Genomic DNA, 24,359 nt, shown 5'->3' with positions numbered 1-24,359 from the left:
TTGCAGAACTACGTCGGCGGGAATGCAAAAATTATAAACAATCGTTAACTTAAGTAAATATGTAGCCATTAACCACGTTATGATGATGAACTTTCAATCTAGTTATGATTTTGAAAAACGAAACAATATTAATTGACAGTGCCATTATGAACATGTCAACATAGTTCACAACTTAGCGTACAATATATGTGTTTAAATTTATGATATTTTGTGACTAACTCGAAACTTATATTGCGGGAAAAAGTTGGAATAATTTAAAAAGTTATTTAGTTGATTTCGTAAAACCTAGTCTGACAAGGTTTCAAAATTAAACATTTATCATATACAGTGGTTAAGATCATGAGTCAGTTGAAGCTAGACCACCATGGAAAACCTGGAAGTACTGGATGGCCGTTTCATCCTATTGTGGGACTCCCCAGCAGTGCGCATCCATGACCTCGCCCCCTGCAAGATTCGAACCCAGGACCTATTGGTTTCGCGCGCGAGCACTTAACCACCAAACCACTGAGCCGGATTAGTTGAAGTCAAACATTAACACCCTTGGATGCCGGTTTAGTGGTGCACTGCTGAGGAGTCTCACAATAGGACGAAACGGCCGCCCAGTGCTTCCAGGTTTTCCATGGTGGTCTAGCTTCAACTGACTTATGATCTTAACCATTGAAATCACTACAATCTCCACAAAAACCCATCTGATATTTATCATATACGTTTGCGCAACGAATTAAACTGTTAAGTACTTTTGTTAACAGTACATGATTGCATGTCGGATTTATTGATATTCGTGACTGAGTTGATTAGTCACTGTTGGTTTATAAACGGTCTGAACAAACACCTCTGAAAGGTTTTCATTTTTATGTTGACTAATATTTGCATAAAAATTAGTGATAGAAAAATACAAAATCTAATCAGTAAAATCGAATAAATAACATGATTGATTAACCTTATGAATGATATTTTAACATTTCAAGTTGTCTAAGCTAGGTTCGTGTATCAGTGTAGAGATTTATACTATACGACAGGTTTATTCAGTCAACAACATCGGAATATGAGAAGGTAGGTTCTGTAGTTCACTTCTAGCTATTAATAGAAATACTCAAAAAAGTGAAAACTGATAGTAGCTAATTTAGTTTTAATTAATTTTCTTGTGAAAAGAAATAACGAGCCATAAAGAGTTGTATAGACCTATACTTGACATATAATTTACTTAATATTGACTAATAAGCACATTTTAATTTGTCAATTCTGACTATTTGAAAATATTTGTTTTGCAAAAGAGAAGCCTAAGTAGTTCATCTTGCTATCTTTTAGTTCAGGTAGTCGACGCACAAGGTTTGCTAGTTTTACTTAGTATCTCTGATATAGTATGATATATATGTATACATATATGTGATAATATATGTTATCCAAAAGAATGATTCAGTATCATGTAAATATTTTTAAGTTGTATTATTGCTATTCTCCGTTCATTTGTACTAAATGAATTATCTATGCCTTCAAAAGTATTGTAAAACAAAGCAAAAGTGTTGTCTGTTGTTGTGATAATTTACTAAACTAGTTAAAAATGTAGTGATGATGATGAAGTGAACAATAAAACATAAAAGTTACTGTGTACTAATAAAATGTAGCTTAACGAAGAAAGCATCTGTTTTGTAGGTGATGTAACTAAAAATGTTAAAGTAGAACAATGCAATTATCATCCTGTATTTCAATGACAGTATTGACTTAAAGGATGGGGTCCTGGATTTCTGTGTCAAATATAATCTTGTACGTTTTGGTTAAATCCTATTAAGGTAACTTTATTCTACTTGAATGATTTTAAAAAAACGAATAACTTGGGTGCGTTATACATTTACTGATGATTGCAGTTGACATAAAACACCCACTTCTAGGGTGTAATTTGGATAGGTAAACCGTTTTCAAAAACCAAAAGCAAACAAGATCTATTCAGAAAATACAGTGAACAAAGAGTGTATTAACTTACATGTTTGTCATAACTAAATCTTCTAACTTTTTTGAGAAAAAAATTGTATATATGAACCTGTTAATGGACAAATAAGAATTTAATTTAAATGTATAAATGATCAAATTTTAATTTACGTTGCAATCATTCATTCAGTGAACAATGTGAAATTGTTTTCCTTTTAGAGCAAAATAGTATAAGATGTGTAATGTTAATACTAGTTTAATTGAGAGAGTTATCACAAAAGGGTATGTATTTATGGAAGTACAGTGCTGGGATTAAGTCGGCTAATTTGTAAATGACACATTCATTGAATAGTCAATCAAAATAAAGAAGTTTTTGAATTACCTAAAACGGGTTTTTAAAAATTGATGACAGGATCCAGCATCAAATAGATTAAGAAGCCTAATCAGTTGTCAGCCAGAAGTTCAAATTCATTTTATCATTTTTCACTTTATTTCTTAAATTATTATCTTTTATTGTTTGTTAAACAAATATCTGAGAAAATACTAGTGAGATAATTATTTGTAACACACACCATTTTCACTTTCAGTCTGTTTTCGCTACTTCAACTTTTCACTAGTGCAAAATTCAAATAGTTCATTTTCATTTGGACCTGATGTAATGTGGAGATACATTGAAAATATGAGAACAAAAGACCTATGTTTCGCTTGAGTTTAACATTTATCAATTGGTAGGTAACATAATTATATACGCGGATCAGAATGAAACCTTCGAATGTTGATTAAGTTAACAAACAGAAAAGTAAAAATGAAATCCACAGATGTTCTAGAAACTAAACGTAGGAATTCGATTTTATTTTTATAGCCAGAAGTCATATATGTAGTTTCAATTTTAGTTCGATAACAAGTATGTTTACAAGACAGCATGAAGCAAGTAAAATACGATAGGAAATCTAATCACTAAAGTTTAGGAAGACCGGAATGCAAAGCAGAAATTATGTCTGTTGCGCATACAGCCATTTATAATGTGTCAATATATTTATTCAAGATGCGTAAGAAACAAACGGATGGGTATAGAAAGTATATCATGTTAAACTATTTACTTCATGTTATAATGATAAGGCTCAACACTTAATTGAAACACAATTGGATATATATTGTCCCAACTACCCATAGGGTTTTTACGAACACCACAGTGGTATCCATAGCTGTTTTTTATGATTTTTCTTGAATTTCGACTATCTTGAACGGCTAATGATATACGCAACATTTTTCTATCTAAAACTTTTTCATTTATCTTCTAGGTGTATTTAGCATATTAGCATGTGATTTGCATCGGAGCCCAAACTTTTGAGATAATTGTGTTTTTCATAAGACATTTCTCATTACTCAACATTGGATTTGTTCGGTTAACTCTAACATTTAAAACGTGATAAAATACATTATGTCTATTATATATACATTGATGTTGTGGATGTATCTTTTTCTCACTTTATGTACCTTAAATTAATAATGATAATTACATGACTTCATTATGACTTCAAATTGTTCGTTACTATTAACACAATTTTCAATATCACCTTCAATGGGTGATATTATATAATTTGAAAAATGATAGGTCATGAATTTTTAAGTCATTAAGTATTCTTAGAAATTGTCGTGTTCGTGCAGTAAACTTCTGACTAAAAACGTGGCTTCACTGTTGGACTAAAACGAAGTTACATTACTTCATTTTAGACAAATGAGTATTACCATCATTCAAATAAAAACATTAGATTCAAAGCCAAGTAAATGAATCTGTATTTAACTGCTGAATTGAATCAGTTTAAAAGTACAATGAATTTAAGATACTTTCGTTAACGTATGCGTAATTATGTAAAAAACATTCATGAACCTTTCAGATTCAGCGACGTGAAAATATAGAAATCTAACGTTAATTAACAGATTAATTACGATATATGATTTTTGTGATGTAATAATGTTATAGATGCCTCTAATATATACAGGGAGTTAGTGACTTTATCTGTTTTTGATTTAAATACCAACCCAGTCTCTAATAATTGAAAACATGAAGAGAATGTTAAGGTTTATTGTAGATCCGATGGTGTAAAATTCGTGGGATTTTATTTAGGTTTCTTTTAGAACTAGTTATTACAAATATAAGTTTCAGTCCGCAGGATTTGACTTATATATCTGGTCAAAATGACGTAAAATTATTAGTCTGGTCTAAAGTCAAACAATCCCTTCATAACATAGATACGATAAGTTAATTCAAGATATTTCATTATTACAGATCAAAACCAGCTTGATTTATACAAATAAAGTTAGGGGTTATTTTAATTTGAACGAGGACCTAATAATTGTTTATTTTTTTTAGTGAGGTTCACGTCCATTCGTTATTCTTAAGTGTTATTTTTCTTCAGTGATGGTATTGGTTGTTTCTTTAGCAATGCGTAATCGAATCATGGTATCTGATTTGTGTTTGATTAAGTTACGGCTTTAAAAATGTTGAGATATGACTTTGGACTTTATTTTGTAATACCCTATTTTGTTTTCCTTTTATTTGCAGAATGTTTTTTTTCTGAAGTTGCGTGAATTACTTCCTGCCAATATTCATGAATAAAATTCTTCCCTTCATTTTATTTATTCAAAAACACTATGGGTTACTTTAAATATTCATAACTTTACATTCACTCTGTTGTCGAATTTTGGCAAATAACTAATTGTCCAATTCTATGCTTCACTGTAATTACAGTCGTCCACCTTAAGGTTACAAATACTTGATTGGTCGAGAAGTATCAACCAATTGCGATTTAAACTCTAATCACCTGTGCAATCATGTACTTATAAATATATTGGATCCGTCTACTTTGTTATAATAACATGATGACAAAAACAATGGCAACTGCTCTTATTTAACACCGTTTTTATTACTTATCTATAAAACAGCTTGGAAATATGGAGGCTTAAAAATTCGTATTGGATGAACACAACTAGGTAATAAATTTAATATCTATTGGGTCATTTCTGAATTATTACAATGAATCATATCCTGCATAGTTTTAATTGCGTCTTTATATTATTGACCATAAAATTTTGTCAAACAAGCAAACACTTCTCAGAACGTTTAATATCAAACAGTTCAGATATTCATGATGAATCCATCAGCAATTATGTGTTGGATACAAAAGATCCAAATTATAATTCTCTTCTCATTCATCAGTGTCCCATAAAATGCTTTATAGAACACGATTCTCAGGATATGGTAAATTGTATTTCAAACGAAGATAAAAAGTCACCAAAATTAAAGATGATATCTTGTGAACGAAATACAGAAGCTGGTGTACTTGTTCTAGGTCATAAAGAATCTGTTCGAGGAATTGTACCCGGTGCATTGAGTCATTTATTGCAAACATCATCACCGACGAGTACGCTGCTATCACGCAGTGGTCAACTAGAATTTCATTTAAATTTGAATATGCTTCGATTAGATGCGAGATGCTTTCAAGGTTTGGGTGGATTGATTACTGATGTACGTTTGTTGAATACGGTATATATGCATCCAGATAGTTTAATCGACTTACAGCATTTAAGATCATTTGAAATGGAGAGCGGCCAAACGCCATTATATTTGTCAGACGATTATGTGGAGAATGGAAAATACTTTCAATCGGATGTAGAAGAAGCAATAGGACAAATTAATAAACCTGTATTTATTCGTCTAAACCCGCTAGACAATACAGTACCGATTACTTTTAATTTAAACACAAAATGTCATAAATGTGCACTAATTGATGACAATGATGTGAGTAACAGTAATGATATGAATGACAGATCTCCAACAAAACCGGATAATTTAATTATTATAGTATTTACAAACAAACGTGATCTGCCAACATCACAATACAATTCACTTAAGTTAAGTATGATATTTCCATATACCTGTCCATTAATCAAAGATGGGATCGGTTGTTTAAGACAATCTGATCTAACTGCAATTGATCAAGACAACTCAACTGAAATGAACTCACTTTCAAATAAACAATCATTACCAGAATCACGATCAGAATCCTCATTATTAAATATTTCAGTTATTGAACAATTGAAAACAATGACATCTATACAAACGGAAAGCAAACATACACTATCTCTTTCAATTATATTAATAATATGGTGCACAATCATCACAATTAGTTTTATTGTAGTTATATTAATTGTACTATATTGTATAAAAAATCGTTTCATTAAAATTCCATTATCAACAAAAGTTGCGCAGATAACACCATTTAGCTTGTTCCATTTTTGTGGTCAACAGAATTCGTCGATTGACGGTGATGAAGTGAATGGTAATGACGACGATAATTATGACGGTGATATGGAAGAAATCAGTTCTAATTCAGTTTCTAGCGGATTTTTTGCCCAACAACCTAAAACATATGTAACCAGTGAAAAAAAGGAATTACTCCCATACACGAGTGACAATATGACAAATTTTATTATCAGTAGTAAAAATACTCGAAATAGTACGAATGGTACGCGTAGTTCGTGGAGCAGTTTGCAAATAACTAACAACCCTTCTATAAATGCCAGGACTATACAATGTCGTTGTAGTGTTATAAGTCTTAAAGATTCAAAACCAACCAATTCAAACACGTATGGTGCCTTATGCAACATCCTCCAGTCAAACAAACATAACAATCAACAACATTCTGATAAACGAAATAATCATTATCCCTACAAAAAAACATATTTATCTAAGAGACGTAGTATTGGCAGTCAGACAGACTTTACTGATATTGAGTCAGATAATGCGGAGGCATATTGTACTTTAGATAGGTATATTATGCAAAAGCATAAGAGATATCCATATACTGCTAATAATAATAATAATGATAACATTTTATCAAAACGCACAGCGAGTAATCACATTTTGCCTTATTTTCGAAACAATAATTTAAACCAAATGGATGGAATAGTCATTACCAAGTCAAGTATTTATTCAAATAATTTATTTAGTCATAGCAATATTACTATGAATAATAATACTAGTGCAAATAATGATAATACTGATAGTAATGTGAGTAGGACTTTTCAAAATTATAACGATACCTCAGTTGCTAAACGGTCAATTAACAATGGCACAGATGTATTCATTCTAATGATTGATAACAAATCTAAATCTGTACGTAATCTACCTCGTACAAATCCTATTCGTCAACTTTCAAATCCAGTAAATAAACAAGGTGAATACATGAAAGGTGACTGGAAGCATCACGAAGTTTCCAATGGTTCCGTGATCTAGTCAAGAGGTTGATCATCGGTGTTTAAAATAGGAAATGCTTTTATTTTCCCTCCCAAGAATAAATGTTCTACTACTATTCGTACATATGCCCATTCTATTCTTCTTCTTATAAATGAATCAGGTGACATTTGTAGCAATATACAATTCCATGTTATATGATATATGTATTTATCTATTTGTTTATATTATCAACAAATTTGTATGTCAGTGATGCATGTAAACTTTTAAGGAATGGTTCCTCGAAACTTGTAATCTAGATAGTGTTACATACATGTTTTGCATTAAGATGAAAAGTACACTCTAGAAATAAATAAATAAATAAAGATGAACAATTTTAATTTATTATTTAGTTGGTTGTTTTATACTAGCTCTCGTGACAGACCTATTACACAGGCTTTTAGGACCACTGCTTTTAAAGTAAACAGAAGTAATCAGTACATACTGTTGAGTTATTGAAAGAAACAAGATATGTACCCTTAATATGCTATTCATGTAATAAGTTCTTTCAATATATCTTCAAGAATCAGTGAATAGCAATAAGTTCAATAGAATTGTAGAAGGATCCCAAAATTGCTTTAAAAACTGTCAAAATAGTCCTTTTGAATTACTTTCATTTACAAATTTATTTAATCCTTTGGAATCTTGGATGACATGGATCCTTACTTAATGGCAATAATCCTAAGGTAGTGTATTAGTTTTATAAGAATAAACATCTTACTCATGTACAATACAGTGTCAGTATGAAGCTCAACAAGTTATTCTTATACTGCTCATCGTGGAATCTGGAATTTACCATTGCTAAATTTAGGTGGATTTGATTTGGTTATCATTATCTTGATTTAATTTTACCATGTATGTGAAGCAGATTTACAGGTTTCATTCTGTAGTAGACTTAGTACTCAAATATTTCTGTGATTTGTCTTTCTCGCAGCAGGACACAATATAGATATTTAAGTCACCCCGACTTCTGGGTTACATACTAAGTGGCTCCTGGAACAATAACCCGCCTATTTTATTATAAAAGTGTATATTCGATAGCTTAGAATAATGAACATATTTGACCAAAGACCTATCACAGTAATTTTTTGTCGTTGTTCCGTGCTCTTGGTTTTCGTTTTCTTTTTTTTAGTTGTAGATGAACATATTTATACTGTGCTGAGACCGGAATAACACTTCGCATACGTGATATCTCAGTCTTCTTACGAAGAAAATAATGGTCCCTAACTTCCGTATCCTGTCCAACATTTGTCATTCCAAAAATACTCATGATGTTGTAGCTATGCCACTTTCTTGGAGTACATTTGTTTTTCTTACATTGGTCATCAAAGTAATTCTTTGCTTTCGAAACTGATATCTGTTATATTGTATACTCGGATATCAAACTGTACTCTTAAATGTTGTCACCTCTGATTACACTTTTTTCACACGATTACCACCTTTTTGACAAATGATCAATCTAAATAAATATATGAATCACATTTTTTAGAATAATATACCCTTACTTTTTATATGTTGCGAAGTCTGAATACTGATATGGATTCTGTAATTTTAGAATAAACATATGAACTAATAACTATCATTAGCAAAATGTTAATCGAAGTTATCTTAAGTCCTGAACATTAGCTGAATTCCCTCTGAAGAATCCACTTATGTTCATAAATGCACACTGATACCTCACTATATTTTCTATATGTTTGTCAAACTTTGTTTTCCGGATTATTAATTTGTTTCCACAAAATGTTTAACATTTATTCATAGGAATTATCGAAAATGGTTAGGTGATGAGCGTTCTACGACGATTGTGTGTTGCGTTATTAATAACTTGGAAATTATTGAAAAAGCTACTTTTTCTTTAAGTACACATAATAGACTTTGATTAACTAAACACCAGATCGTGAGATTTTCTGAGCTGCTCTGTTGGTTGAACTCTTCAGTGAGTGAGACAGAATGGAAATTAATGGTCTCTGACATTTACGGAATAGTTATTGCTACTGATTGATGTATGGTGCTCTATATATCTAGCACTATTGAGTAGCCGTATCTGCCAAATACGTTTCATTGTGAGTGGTTACAACAGTAGCCACTTTTCTAACATAGATTCTTCTGGATTAATCACCATCTCTTGAGCAGCTAGATGAGTTTACTTGCCATCACATTTTATGGTCACAACTTTTAAAGTATTGTAATTTCAATTCTTTTCAATATCACTATATATATCTTGCAAACAAAAAGGGTCTTATGCAATCGTTAGGCCAACTTCACACACGTTTTCAGTTATTTTATTTTAACTAACTAATTGGCTTCCATTATAACACATGAGTTATTAACTGAAAGTAATATCTTATGTTTATCCTAAATACTTATATATTTCTAAATAGACAGTTTCTAAGTAGTCATAAAGTTGCGTCAGTATTGACAGAATAAGGAATTACTGTGAATAATACTTTTAACTTTGGATCATTTCTCATCACTTATGTATGTGTAAACTAGCTTTTCGTCCTTATACCAACATTCAAAATGCCTGAAATTAATAAATACGTTGGTTTAGAATAGAATTTTATCTTAGGTGTTAAAATTTATAAAAACCTGTTCAATTCATTACAAACTTATCACATAATTTAAGAGCATATTAAATTCCGATCTCATTTGAAAACCATTTTGAGAAGCATTCCAAACTTTAAATTTGTAACATAACTTCCGCGGTCATACAAATGAATATATAATCCGAGTTACTTGATAAGTAAATGGTATAGTTGTGAGGAATTCTTACTCAGTTCTAAAGTGCAAGAGAACCTTTGGTGAATCTGTTCCAGATAGAAAACTCCATTAATGGGTTGCTAAAATAAAAATACGGAAAATCTGTAGCGAATGGCGAAGCAGCAAATGGTTTTCAGTGTACAATGTGTTTTAAATTTCCAACATTGATCACTATGAAGTGCATGTGTATTGATACATACGTGTTTTAAATATAATGTTATAAAATCTGTTTGAAACTGTAAATTTAATATTTATAGTTAAGGTCAAGTTTTAAAGCAGCTTTCACCTCTTAATACTTTAGTTAATTTTATCAGATATTTCTTTTCCGTAATTAGCCCTTTACTGAAATAAGCGATAATTAGACATCTGCAACATATATTAAATGATGTATAGATAAACAAATATAATCAGTAGCTTAATGAATTCCTACAATATCAGTTTTGATGTCGAATTGTATAGTGAGCTAAAATACAATTCATTTCTTTTATATTTATCGACGAATAACTTGAAACAGATTTCTACATAAAACTTAAATTCTACAGAATAGTATAGTACTCTTACCGATAATGTACATCAAACTTTGAAATAAGTTTTCTTTTGTCGATGGAATTCATAATGCCTTCACCAATTTTTCATAATCTCGTAACAATAATTCATTACTTTAGTCAGGATTTCAGGTCTACATTTAACGTCGTTTTGACACTCGTCTAAAATCTGTAATTAAAATCTCTAGAGAATTGATGAGTCCATAGAAATTTAATCTCACCTCCGGTATAGCAAATTCCTGTGGAAATTGGCTAATTTGTAAACATCTTAAAAAACAGGTATACTTCTAAATTATTTGACCTAACAACTGTCAATATAATTCGGCCCATAATGTTTAAAGAATGGCCTAAATATTATTATTATATTTTATTAAATTTCATTTTGATGTTTAGTTAAAACAGACATGCGTCACATATCTTATTATTTGTTATTATTTACCTATAATTAACAGAAACAGTAAAATGTTTGAAGAAAATATTAAATGAATCCACTTTTTTCATTTAGAAACTTTGAAAAGCAGACTATCTAAAAAATTACATTAAATAAGACTTAGTTTCAATGAATATGAATAACTATTACAGAATTATATCATTGTTTTAATCGGAATACCATGTTCTAAAAAATACCAAATTCCTCATCACATCAGATGAATAAGGATTTATTGAACATTATTTTCTAAAGTACATGTGCAAATGGTTCACGTGTATTATTATAAAGGAACTTTGCATACCTTACACTATTTAAGCAACTCACAACTTAAATTTACAGATGATTACCACTGTGCAGTAATGATAACTGTACTTGTTATATTGAAGTTAGGACAGAAACTCATTTTACACCTGCTTCAATCTGATCGTCTTTAGCGATTATTCTGTTATCCAAAGCTATATAAAGATGGAAGAATAAGACGCTATTCATCAGAATAAACATTGTGTGGTTCAATTTATATGTTTTTTTTTAATTTATATGATCAATAACCTATAGAATTAGCTTTCATTACAGAATAAGTGCACCTAAATTCACCTAAATTTCAGAAGTAATATACAAGATGTTAGGAGTGGATATCCTAGGTTTAGTCATGTTTGATGCGGAAAGCGAGGAAATGTATGCCTTATACAAACAGTTATCTGATACTCATAAGTTTATTAGAGCTCTTGGGCTGATGACAAACCTTGTCTAGTGATTTGTTTTGTTTAGGCTGAATAATACTTTTTAAATATTGATTAATATTATAACACTATAAATGATGTGATAAAGTGCTGAAATGCCTGAAAAGATTAGATTATTAATTTCTTCACAAGACTGATCTTCAAAGAACAGATTTTATAACATCGAACAAAGGACCATCTAGATGTACACATTTCACGGGTTTGGACGTCTGTTTTATACATTTATTGTTTACAAAACCAATATTTCTCCACACAGATTATACTGTACCCAAATGTACGCCTTTAATATGTCATCTTACGAGTATTTTGACACCACTGACTAAGAGTGGGGGTTAGAATTATTAAGTGATTAGTTAAAATCCACTCATAGGATATTTTAAGCAATATTTCAATGAATAATCTGTAAAACGCTTCCTAGTGCACTGATTGTGTAGTGATAGCAACACAGTATCCATTTGTTACTTCTTCATAACGATTACTTAATGGTGTAGTCAATATACTGATCATCTGAAGTTTAATCAATACATTCTATGTATATAACTTACAATAAATAAACTGAAACGTGAGAATATCAGAAATAATATAGATATTTATACTATACCTGCTGTGAACCATAAATGTGATGTAATATAAGGTTTCGGGTGACTTAGAAAAAAGAACTACAGAGAAATTGAGAAACATTTCCTCGGGTCTTCAAAATGTGTTATTTGCAGAAAAGCGTTAATAAATTATGGCAATCATTTTTACTTATTACATTTCACCAAATCTGTTTATAACATGAATTTCAGGAGTAATAATTTTGTAAATTCTAGAATACTTACTTTTATCGACCTCATTCCCATATTAGTTTGAATATTTGTCAGTAGGTACTTAGTTAATAACCACAATTTTTCAAGTACAATCTGAGCATATTTATGATAGCATCTTTTAGAGTAGGTCGACTAACTATAGTTTAAGTCTCATGACAAAATATAGAAAAATCTCAATATGTTTTACTGGAAAGTGTTTTTACTTACTGAGTCTCATTTTTAAATCAAAACCTAATACCTAAGTTATTATAAACTATATACCCACTACTGATCACATTTGATATAGGTTTGTAAAGATTCCAGTTAAAACTCGTAGATTGTGTTATCAATGTAGTTGGAACTGAGACTGTAGTTTACCGATTATATTAGTCACGTGTCACGCTACATAAAAAACTAACAAAAGTTTAAAATGTGAAATCGTTCTTGGTTAAAGAAAGATATTCACGTCCTTGAACTGATATCGAGGAAATACAATATTAAAGTGTATTCTTTTGCGAGGATTTTATGAACCGTTTCATCGGGTAAATAACCAGTGGTCTTATATACAATTCAAAATCAACAAGATATTCGTAGGAAAAGCAAAAAAAACTAATTAGTAAACATTATATTAAGTTTTCATCGATTTTCATGAAATCACATACTACATTTTAAAACCTCAGGCTGAACTGAACACTTATATTCTGGGTTTAACAGTCTTTGCTCAATAACATGATACAGTGAATGAAATTCTTTAAATGTCAGTTAATTCACGCTACAATGACTTTGATTCTTGATATAAATCTTACTAAAACTTACAAAAGTTATTCTTTAGGTAAGAATTTCCACAAAACTACTTGTTTAGTCAAAAATGTTTTTAAAACAAGTCTGAAATGAAACCAATAAAATGTCATCATGTATTATAAGTTTGTAGAGATTAATATTGATTTGCAGTATTTTCACATATTGATTTTATTTTGACCAATCGACTAAATTAAAAAAGGAAAAAACTAACCTCATAGTATTTGTTAACAAAACAGCATGTCATTTAAACTATTCGTAATAGAAAAAGTTAGCAGTTGCGTCACACTGTTGCATTACAATGGACTATATGCATGAGTGTAAACATATACAAATGTGTACGTGTATGTTGATGTACAGGGATTCAATAATGTTGAAGTAGCTAACAGCGTATTGAATATATATATGTTGTGTATAACTAAAACATTAAAGCTTTGAGTTGAATAGACTTGCTTTAGAGGTTCGTGAAGGGATTCACATAATTTAAAGGTCACATTTTCTCACGAACAGATGATAAAGGGCGAATCGTTAATAGTACATACTGATTAAGTCTTTTACTAGGACAAAACAGGTGGACCATGTTTTCTTGTATGATTGATGCCACTCGACCATGAAAACTATTTTGTAATACAACTAACTACACAACGCACTAGTCCATCATCCCCATTATGAGATGTGAATGGTTCATTTTCAGACATTTCAGTGATCTTTTTGAAATTTTAGTGAACTGTGAATCAAACTAGATGTTTGAACATGTAATCCATTTTACCTGAATTTAGAAGTTTCATAAGTCACTTGACACAAACAAGCTTCATACGTAGGTTAATAATTGATCATTTCTCTGTTACATCTCACCGACGTATAGGGTTGAAACTGGTTTCAGATTTAATGTTTTCATTTAACCAAGTATTGAAATTCTTACAATCTGACGTCCATTCAAATAAAAATATAAGGTAATCATTTATGGTATGATATGAGGAAGTGTATTACCATTCATTCTTTAGTAGTCTATATTTTCATCTTTGAAAGCTATTTTTTCTTCATGAAAATAACCTTTTAAATTTATTTAGGTTTAGTAATTCACAACAGCTATTAATTTGAATTCACTTGATATTGTTTTACTTGAATCTTCCCATTGATGTTTTTGGACTGAAATTGATCAGTCTCTTATTGGCATATGTGCATACTGTGCGTATGCCTCGATATTGCCTAAATAATGCTTGTAAATTTAGGCAATATCGAGGCATACGCACAGTATGCACATATGCCAATAAGAGACTGATCAATTTCAGTCCAAAAACATCAATGGGAAGATTCAAGTAAAACAATATCAAGTGAATTCAACTTCAACCCATTGCACAAGCAAGTGGCTATCAGGACTCAGTAGCTAAGTGGATAACGCGATGGCGTTTGAAGCGAACGGTACTGAGTTCGAGTCCCAGAGTGAACATCAACTCTGAGATGCAGGTACATCCAGCTGACGAGTCTCAAACAGGACGAAACGCGCGTCCTGGATTCCACTGCTAGCCACTATCCATCTTTGCTTATAAAGCTATTAATTTGGTTTCCTACCCAAAAGTTTTTTCATTGCTATTTGTGTCAAGCCATTTTTACGTATCGGGATAAATGACATGACTCAATTGTAAACACATCAAATTGTCAATGTTACTTAACCCTGTGTCACAGATTGAATGTATTATTGGAATGTTGGAATGTAAATCAATTATGTATTGTTTCCGTAGTTAAGATATACATAAAATAGATTTTCACATGATTAATTATAAACCATAGAGTCCATGGTTTTCTTTATGTACGCAATCGATTTCAACAAGCTTTTCGACTAGTAATTGTTATAATTAAGATTTCGATTTTATTTAATATTGATCAAAAACTATCACGTGATGTTTATTACATAATCACAAATTAAAATAAATAAATCTAATTAAACAAGATAAAATCTACATTCACTATTCATTGAATGAACATAAACGAAAAGAACCTTTACTATAATCAGCAATCCAGATACGTGATATTTATCGTTTTTTTACCAGTGAGTAGTGTAATATTTTTTAACGAATTATAATTGGGATTACACTTCGTACTAATTTAAAACTAACCTTAGAATTATCAGTATTTACGTTCTGATAAATTGTCTATAAATTTGTTTGTCAACTATCCTTCTACAATCATGAGAGGTAACCATGTATATAATCAACCCAGCTAAACCAGTTTTAATTAAATATAATATACATGCTGTTCGAAATAACCAAATGGTCTTTCTGATTGATCAACTCCTTTTGATAGTCCGAATAACTTTGAAATAAATCCTGACAGAACTGTCTGACATATTTTTCAGCACTAGTTCATTCACAGAACAGATAGTAGAGGTTGAACAAAAGTTTTCTGTTTTTCCGTTATTTTATGTATCTATGAAATTGAGTGATTGATTGAAGGGCTGCTAACTTAATTCAGGACAACATTCAGAATCTAAAGTATGGATTAGTTGACAATTGCATTTCCAAGTGCTAAGAAGAAATTCAGACTCATATAGAGGATCGAACGAATTCGTCGTAATCAGTGTATAATATGATCTTTATACAAAATTTTATAAAGTATTTGTTACAAACAAAATAATCACCTAGAGGTCAACTGAGTTATAAATTCAATTATCTGAACATATTGGAATGATAGGACTATTATCATGAGGAAATGAAACTGATTTACTGAAGTTCCGTGCCAATTTTCGGGTCAAGATTGTACTTTTTTTTATTTGATGTTTTTAGCACTGCAGTTTTCAAGAAATCAACAAATAAAGGTTTATTTTCCGTGGTTGTTTTTATGAAAATTCATTTAGTGAATGAAATTTAGAATCGTAATACTGGGAAATTTCAGAGTACACGTACATTTTCACTTAAAAAGAATCTATGTTTTGGCAAAACAGAATGGTTATGCGGAAAGAGAAAAAGAATTTTCAAAAAGAAACAGTGAAAGATAGATGCTCCCGACAAAGTGAGATAACTATTAGAGTTTGTTGGTTAAAAGAGAAATTTCAGCAGAATGACAAAATATAGATTGGATTGCTTCAATAATGCATATCTTCATTCCTATAAATGTCCTAACGCAGAAACCTCAGGTCTCCCGAAAGGATCTAATAGCCTAAGTTTTGCCGTTTGAATAGTTAAGTGCTCTGTAAAAGCAATAATAAAGCTCAATTATATCTTGTATAAGTAATACTCATGGTTAAGTGTTATTTGTACAGTTACAAATGAACAAAAGCGACCAAACCTAGTAACAGTGTGTGGATTTGTCAAATTAAGTTTTCGAAAGAAGTTGAACTTATGTATTTTCTGGTATTTACGCAACATTATGTGTTTCAAAATGTATTTTTAGGTACTTATTAAGTTGTGTAAAGTTATATAGAGATAACTCGATCACTGTTGGCTTAAAAAGACTAAATGACCACTTAGTTTTTTTATGAACTACCATCTGTTCATTTACAAGTAGATCCATCTAAATTAATGGTTTGTACGAGTCGATCGTCTGGGATGAAAATGATTGCTTCATTTGTTGTCTTTAGCTAGTTTATTATAAAAGAATTCCGGTTGTTTCACAATTTCCGACAAGGTTAAGATGTTCGACTCAATGATATAATAGTTTGTCATGACTCAACTCTAAATCTGAACAATATTTTGTTCATGGCTGAAACTTATATTTCTTCGGTTACTCACTTTTCATTTTGTTAATGATATAACCACTGAGTGTGTAATGAATAATGTAGTGAATTAAACGAACATTATTTGATGCAAATTTCACTTCGGTAGAAACTATTTCTGCAAAAGCACTGAATAAACATGGTTGTTAACGTATCTTCATAAGATGAATTGCAGTGGTCAGATATACTGAATATACTAGTTATATTATATCTCAAGTTGAATAATAAGATCATAGTTACATAAAATTGGGTTTAAACCCTGATCAATTATTAGGAAAATGTGAGAAGGATCGGCTTGAACAAGTAACAATCTACTGAATGGCCTAATTAGTCACTTAGTCATCAATGACCAAACTAATGGTTTTTAGGGTGGAAGAAATTTGTAGAAATGGATTAATATTTGTTACTTAAGCATAAAATACCGTATGTTTATTCATGATTGTGGTCTTTGGAAATATTTCAGTGTCTTCACTCATTATTCTACGTGTCGTTTTACGCCATCATATCATGTGAATGAAATCTAGAAATAGGCGTTTATTTAATGGTTTTAACTGAACTTTCTTTTTTATAAAGAGGTGCTGATATCATATTTATACAACTGCAAAGCACAGGAAACTACTGACAGAGTGATATTACATTTTTAGATTTAAAATACTATTTTATTTTGTTTTGAAAGTATCATGGTTTTGTTACCTTTAAGATACTACATTCTATTTGAATCCTTGAATGTTGATAAGTACCATTAATATGCATGTAATCGACTCATTTACACTGTGCAACTGTAACTCTTGTCCATGTTGAATCATCGGAGTTTTAAAGAATCCAAAGACTTGGCAACTACCTTGAGCTATCTGACGATAAGTGCATTCCATCAATATGTTGATACAATTTAGTCATCCATGATTCTGATGAACTTAATTGATTTTGATTATTATTGGCAATCGGCTTGTTAGCAACATTTACTGATTGTGCTAGCCAATGTTATGCAATTCAATAAATGTATTAGTCCATCACATAAATAATTGTTTCTACAAATATTTATCGAAAACATATTGTCTTTTCAGTTATGTGATGAATCAGTAGCCAATAAACATTGCTGAAACATCCGATCTTGAATAATTTAGGAAAGTTTTACCAATCTAAACTGATTGTTTATAGAACACAGGTGTAAAATTTTACTGGACGTCTTAATGATAGTGAAATCTTTCTGTTTAGCCATCGTTATCAGAATGATAAGTCATTCTGAAAATACCTAGTCACTTCTGCTATAGCTGACATCAGATTAGCAAGACAGTTTAAAATTATTTTAAAGCTCTGCAAAACCAACTAAATGCAATCGTTAAATTTTTGGAGATTAACATAGATATATTTTTTCAAAGTGCTACTTAAATCTCATGACCAAGAGAGTAATCCATGTCTGAAGTGCTATAGTAACGCATACACAATATCTCTTAACAGTTTTGTTTTACTGTAAACAGACTAAAGCTATACATCTTTGGATATCAACTCCCCCGCCATAATGATTTCATGATCTACTTATTAACTCTAAATACTGGATTGTCTCGCGTCAAACCGTATATGATTGAGATCTTGAACCGTTGGATGCCGACTCAGTGATCTAGAGTTTAAGCGTTCGCGCGTGGGACTGAAGGCCCTGGGACCGAATCCCGCCAGCAGGATAGTGGATACGCACTGTTGCGGAGTCCCACAATAAGACGAAACGGCCGTCCAGTGCTTCCAGGTTTTCATAGTTATAGTTATATAATATACCCTTGTAGGCCAGGGTAATTTTACATTGATTTTCAGGAGAACCAGTCACCATCCAGACTTTCACGTGACAACTCAAACGGTGCAACTCAATCCCGTTTAACAGGAGAGCCAGACACCGCCCAGGCTTAAATTTTATAACCCGAGCAGCATAGCTCAATCCCGCTTTACAAGAGAACCAGATACCGTTTAGGCTTTAACACTACAATCTGAATAGTACAGCTCAATCCTGTGGCGCAACCACATAGGTACCAAGCACCCTGGTGGACCATTCGCACCATTCATATACACGCCACATGTATAGTTATTTCGATCAATGATCGTGTGAATCAATTATGCACAGCACGAACAGGCCAAAGTTGATCTATTCCGCTTACACGACTGTCAAACTCATCAATGTTAGCAATGGCGACAAGCTTTACAATGTCCCAATGGCAATGGCCCGTGAGAACACTGAAAAGCAACCACCAGTATGAATGAAATCGGTTAACCAGCAAACCAATTTTGTGCATGAAAAGTCAGCAAAATTTGTCAAAGCAATGCCGAACCATCCACAATACCGATGACGAACCTCTAGCCTCATATGAGATGATATATACAGGTTTTCAATGTTGGCCTAAAATCGATCGGTTCAAGATTCCAATTAATAACTCAATAATCTCCACAAACCTATACTTCAAATCGTAGATGCACGATTTTAAGTGGCTTAACACCAAAATGAAACAACTATATTTCTTTCGGTTTTCGATAGTTAATTCGTAATGAAGTTTATTGCCAAAAATAATCAAGATTTCCATAAAATAATCAAATAAATCAATAATTTTGACCAAACAATCAATTTAATATTGTTTTCACACCAAATAGTAAATATATCAAGTGTTGACACAAGTTTCAAGAATGACAATCAAATAAAAAATTAATTTATTTGCAAATTTTATTTCCTTAAAAGTTTGTTTATTTTTTACATTAGAAATTTAGACAACTAATAGATAAAAGCAGGTGAGAAATATTCTAATTTGAAATCAAAGCATGGTGTGAATACAGTAAATTTTTTAGAAATTAATGTGGGGCAGGAAAAAAGCGACAATCAAAAACTGTGAATAAATGGTGTAATTTTCAAGTAACAGACAGTTTATCGAAAAATAAATGAATGAACTTCTTTTAGGCAAACAATCTATCTTTTATGTATTTGACTAAGGTAAATGTATGTTTTTTTTTAATTGTCAACAAATTGATACTATTTAGCACATTTTGTGAGTTATAAATTAAAAGACCAGCACTGATTAAATTTATTTAGGAATATGGATTAATATTGCCGAATTTTCATTTTGTTAAATATGTAGGAAGATATTACTGTGCATGGTGTGTGCAAGTAGTATTATGTTGTATCTCGTATAACCTAATCTTTCAGGTTAAATAAAATGAAAACTACTTCTATCCTATTAAGGAATCTTGCAGAAAAATAGTTTTACTAGGCTTATTCGAACGGAGAGGTATATATGGTTTCATTAGTTATCGTCGTCCTAGATATCTTCTCCGGATAACTTTTTGTACCAAGAAAAATTCACTGGATTGTGCGTTATTTATACCACTTGTCTTTTCATTAAACTACCATGACTTTCCTTTTCTGCCTACAATGGTATTATGTTGATAATAATGAAAAAATATAATCTGTCAAACACTAGAAATCCAGATTCAGGTTTTGCATATTAAAATGAGTCTTATGGACTACATCAGTAATAGTTTGTGTTGACGGAAGGAACTGAAAGATTATTGGCTGCATTTACTTATTTAAATTTTATCATAATTAATTTGTCACAGGATAACTAACTAGTTTGAAACATATTGGTAAATGAATTCAGTCTTTAAGGAGCTTTGAACATAGGTTTCATGCTAATGTATACTTGTCATGTTAGGTGGACTGTTGGTTGACTTGGCTTTAGAGTGCATGCTAATTAGTGTCATAATTAAGACTAATCGAGTAGTTACTATTCTACCGATTGGCTGAAGTATTCGGCGTGATTGAATGCTGTAAAGCAACTTATTTTATTTTTAAACTAAACAAAACACTAGACAAATAGAATAATATTTAGTTCTGAGTGATCACCCGTGTTAATTTGATGATTTTAGTACAAATATCCAAACACAAATTCAAAAACTAAGTCAGTCGAATAATTGTTCAGCCTCCAGGAGCCTAAGTGCTTTAGGATTAAGGTTTTGGTTTACTGAGCTAAGGTGAAATGTGATCATTTCAGTTAGATGAGTAGTACGTTGAATCAAGTGAACCAATGGTTTGTAGACTTAATTTAAAAATAAGTTTTGTACGGTAATGATGTTGTACACATGAATCTTAGATATGGTGTTAGCTATTTGAGGCACTTATATTTAGGAAACATTCCAATCTGATATCGATTTTAAATAAACTTTTAATCTCAATTTCCATAAAGTTTGTAACCAACTTTTCAATTGAAAGAAATGGAATGTATTTCATGGATAAGATTAATTAAAACTTACTCATTGTGTTCATTCAAGTAAACAAGCTGAGTAAATCAGTAATGAATTCGAAGCACCAATTTAAACTAATAACTTTAGTTCATATGAGAAAGAAATAACATTACTTGATATGTGTCGCCAACTTAAAAAATCAACTTGAAATAAGACGAAAGTAGTTAATAAGTAGATGCTAAATAAATAACAGTGACAATAATTATTATGCTACTAATAAGGGGAAAATCACTTAACATCTTCACTTATTCTATGATAACTTTTTAAGTATTTACAAACCAAAACTCGAGAGTTAAAAGCTTAATACTCTTTATTAGTCATTACATGATAATAACGAAGCGTTGTTCTATTCAGTATCCACTCGGGTACAAATAACCCAAAACAAATGTGATCAAAAATTACCGACTTTTCTATTTTGAAAAAGAATTGTGTCGAGAACGTTTATACGGAAATGTTTTTGTCTGAAATCAAAAGTTTGTCATCATGTTCATTTTCTATACTTTAACAAATGGTTTAATTGGTCCCAGGCTATTTTTTGTTTCATTAAAAACTACTGTTGCAGATGTTACGTCACTTGCACTGGCTGGATAATAACATCAAATAATTCAGTTTATCTAACCATGGTGTATTTAACTACTCTGTTATTAATGGCAAAAAAGAATTTCTATATCCTACAATAATTATAAATTGTGTGAGCTGGAAATCCATCATAGCGAAGTGCCCAGGAGGGGACCTGACCATCCTAATGGGACACATAAACGACGAAGTCGGAATGGGCAACAGTAGTTATAAAGATATCATGCAGAAATATGTGGAAGACCTAGAAACGAGAGTGGAGAAAGCTACGAGAGAAGGAAATATGAAACAACTATATGACACAACGAAGAAACTGACATGGAAATATAATAAACCAGGGAGACCAGTCAAGGAGAAAAAGGCAAAACAATCACTGAGATTCAAGAAGAGATGTGTAGAATACTTCGAGGAACTCTTAAAAGATCAGCCCCACTGAACCCATTGGACATCGAGGCAGCGTACACAGATATTCCTATAGATGTCACCTCAACAACGATCAAAGAAATTAGGATGGCCATCACACGAATCAAGGGTAGGAAGGTAGCAGGATCTGACAACGAGGAGTAAACAAGTAAGTAAGTAGTGTAAATTAGAAAAATATACCCAAAACTTGCACTTGCATAAATTATCCTTGCATTCATTCAAAATCCCATTTGACCAACAGAAGCCGTTGAAATACAGTCTTGGACATCAACGCTAATAAAAGACAAACCTCCATAAATGGGATGAATAGTTCCGAAAAATTATGTAGAATTATACTTAATTTCCTGAGATAAAAAACAATTTTTCAATATAGCTATACATTAATCGGAGCAGATAAGTGAACCCATCGAAATATATAGTGAACGACTGTAACCCCATATGTGATAAGATAACGTCTAGACTACGGTTCATCATAAAATACTGAAATGATGATACAATTCACATACTATGTTCCTATTCCCTAATAGATTACACAACCACATAGTCTAGGCAGCTTAACAATGTGGTATCTTGGACTAGGTAATTATTCCAGTCCATCAAATATCCTAACTAATTTTAAGCTCAGTCCATCAATTTGATACTTCTTTATATCAAATGACCTGCGGTGAGTTAATCCATGAGGAACGACTTTTTAGATACAATTCACAAAACACCTGTTCACCAATTGAATGACGCCTTGAGTACTTTTGTTAATTAAATAGTAATTAAATTTCAAATATTATAGAGGACAATGCAACCGCAAAGCATTAGTGTTGATAGTACATTCTTTAATTTATTGATTATGCTCCTAATTAAAAGTACGAAAATATTATGTAACCTTTGAATACTTCCTAGTTTTTGATGGTTGTTTTGTTAAAGTCCGTCTGTGATACAAACAACAAAAATAAAATTATTTATTCTGTTAATTAGTTCTCAATATTTGCAAGGCACACTAGTTTATTTTTACTATAAAGTGACTCTCAATCATAAGGTGAAGATAATCTTGACTAAGTATATATTTAGCATGCTTATAGCTAGGAGCGATGCTCTAATATTCATGTAATGGAACGTTTGTGCACTTTGTTAAGGTTTAAGGGATTTCAATAGCCGCATATTAGTACTTTTAAAATAATTTTATACAGACATTTAATTATTTAAAACCGTTTCATATGAATACTACAGTATTTATTTATATAATTACGTTCATGTCAATATCATACAGAGTGCTCTTCAAAATATAAACTTATGAATTCAGTAGGCTGAGACTTTCAGTGATAAACATGTGGTGTATGCTACTTATTTCAACAGACATATGTAGTATATAACACTAATCAAAAGTCGAATGGCTGGCAGCAGAAGGCTAAGTAGATCGAGTTGAAGAGAATAGAAGGGGAAATAGAAGGGAATTGTGAACTGGAAGAAACATACAGACTGTGAAGGACAAATGATGGAAATTCGCAAATGAAACATTCAGTGTATAGTTCTCATATTTTACCAAGAGATTCTGTAATTTTATTTTAAGAATACATTGTTTGTCCCCCACCTGAGTGTTCGATTATTACAACCAATCAGGTATTCATCATGGACTTTTATCATATTTCATAGTAAAACGGTCGTCAACAAAAATTATCCTTTATGACAAGTTAATTTTCTGTTTATTAATTTGATGTTTTTGGTGATAAATATATACATCTGGTGCGCGCGGATCGAGTTCGAAAATCGGTACTTCAGCATTTAATTGGTATCTTAACGACGATGTTCACCTAGAAAATGCGCATGACAAAGAGTAAATGATAAATGATTCCAACTCAGAAGCTGATCAGTTTATTTTTGTGATTGTAACTTTTAGTTTTCATGTAATTGTGAATTTATGAAATTTAACCTAGTTCGTGTGCTCAAATCTCATCTCAAGTTCTGCTAAGGATTGAACGATAAATATATTACATCACAACTTCTGTTTATTTAGTAACATTTTCAAGTTGTACATTAGATTTTAATCATTACTTAATGCGAAATTTGCTTATAATTCATTATGTAAGCTAAACAGCCAAAAT

At 31.2% G+C, this 24,359-nt stretch overlaps 2 protein-coding genes across 2 annotated transcripts in view; one reads left to right on the top strand and one right to left on the bottom strand.

Annotated features, from left to right (window-relative positions):
• Positions 1-4,920: 4,920 nt before the first annotated feature.
• MS3_00003308 (uncharacterized protein) lies at positions 4,921-7,225 on the top strand (the record flags this gene model as incomplete). Its single annotated transcript, XM_012940836.3, has 1 exon — positions 4,921-7,225. Exon 1 carries the CDS (start codon positions 4,964-4,966, stop codon positions 7,223-7,225), a length of 2,262 nt encoding a protein of 753 aa, XP_012796290.1. The 5' UTR covers positions 4,921-4,963.
• The window catches only part of COQ7_1 (ubiquinone biosynthesis monooxygenase Coq7), a gene marked incomplete at its 5' end in the record, with an annotated part of 80,815 nt that continues 62,524 nt past the window's right edge, over positions 6,069-24,359 (bottom strand). Inside the window, one exon of the mRNA XM_051218721.1 lies at positions 6,069-6,350. The remainder of the gene's footprint in view (positions 6,351-24,359) is intronic.

Source organism: Schistosoma haematobium, chromosome ZW (assembly GCF_000699445.3).
Source record: "Schistosoma haematobium chromosome ZW, whole genome shotgun sequence".
NCBI lineage: Eukaryota > Metazoa > Platyhelminthes > Trematoda > Strigeidida > Schistosomatidae > Schistosoma > Schistosoma haematobium.
The sequence above is the reverse complement of the archived record's forward strand: the minus strand, read 5'-3'. Positions and strand labels throughout refer to the sequence as shown.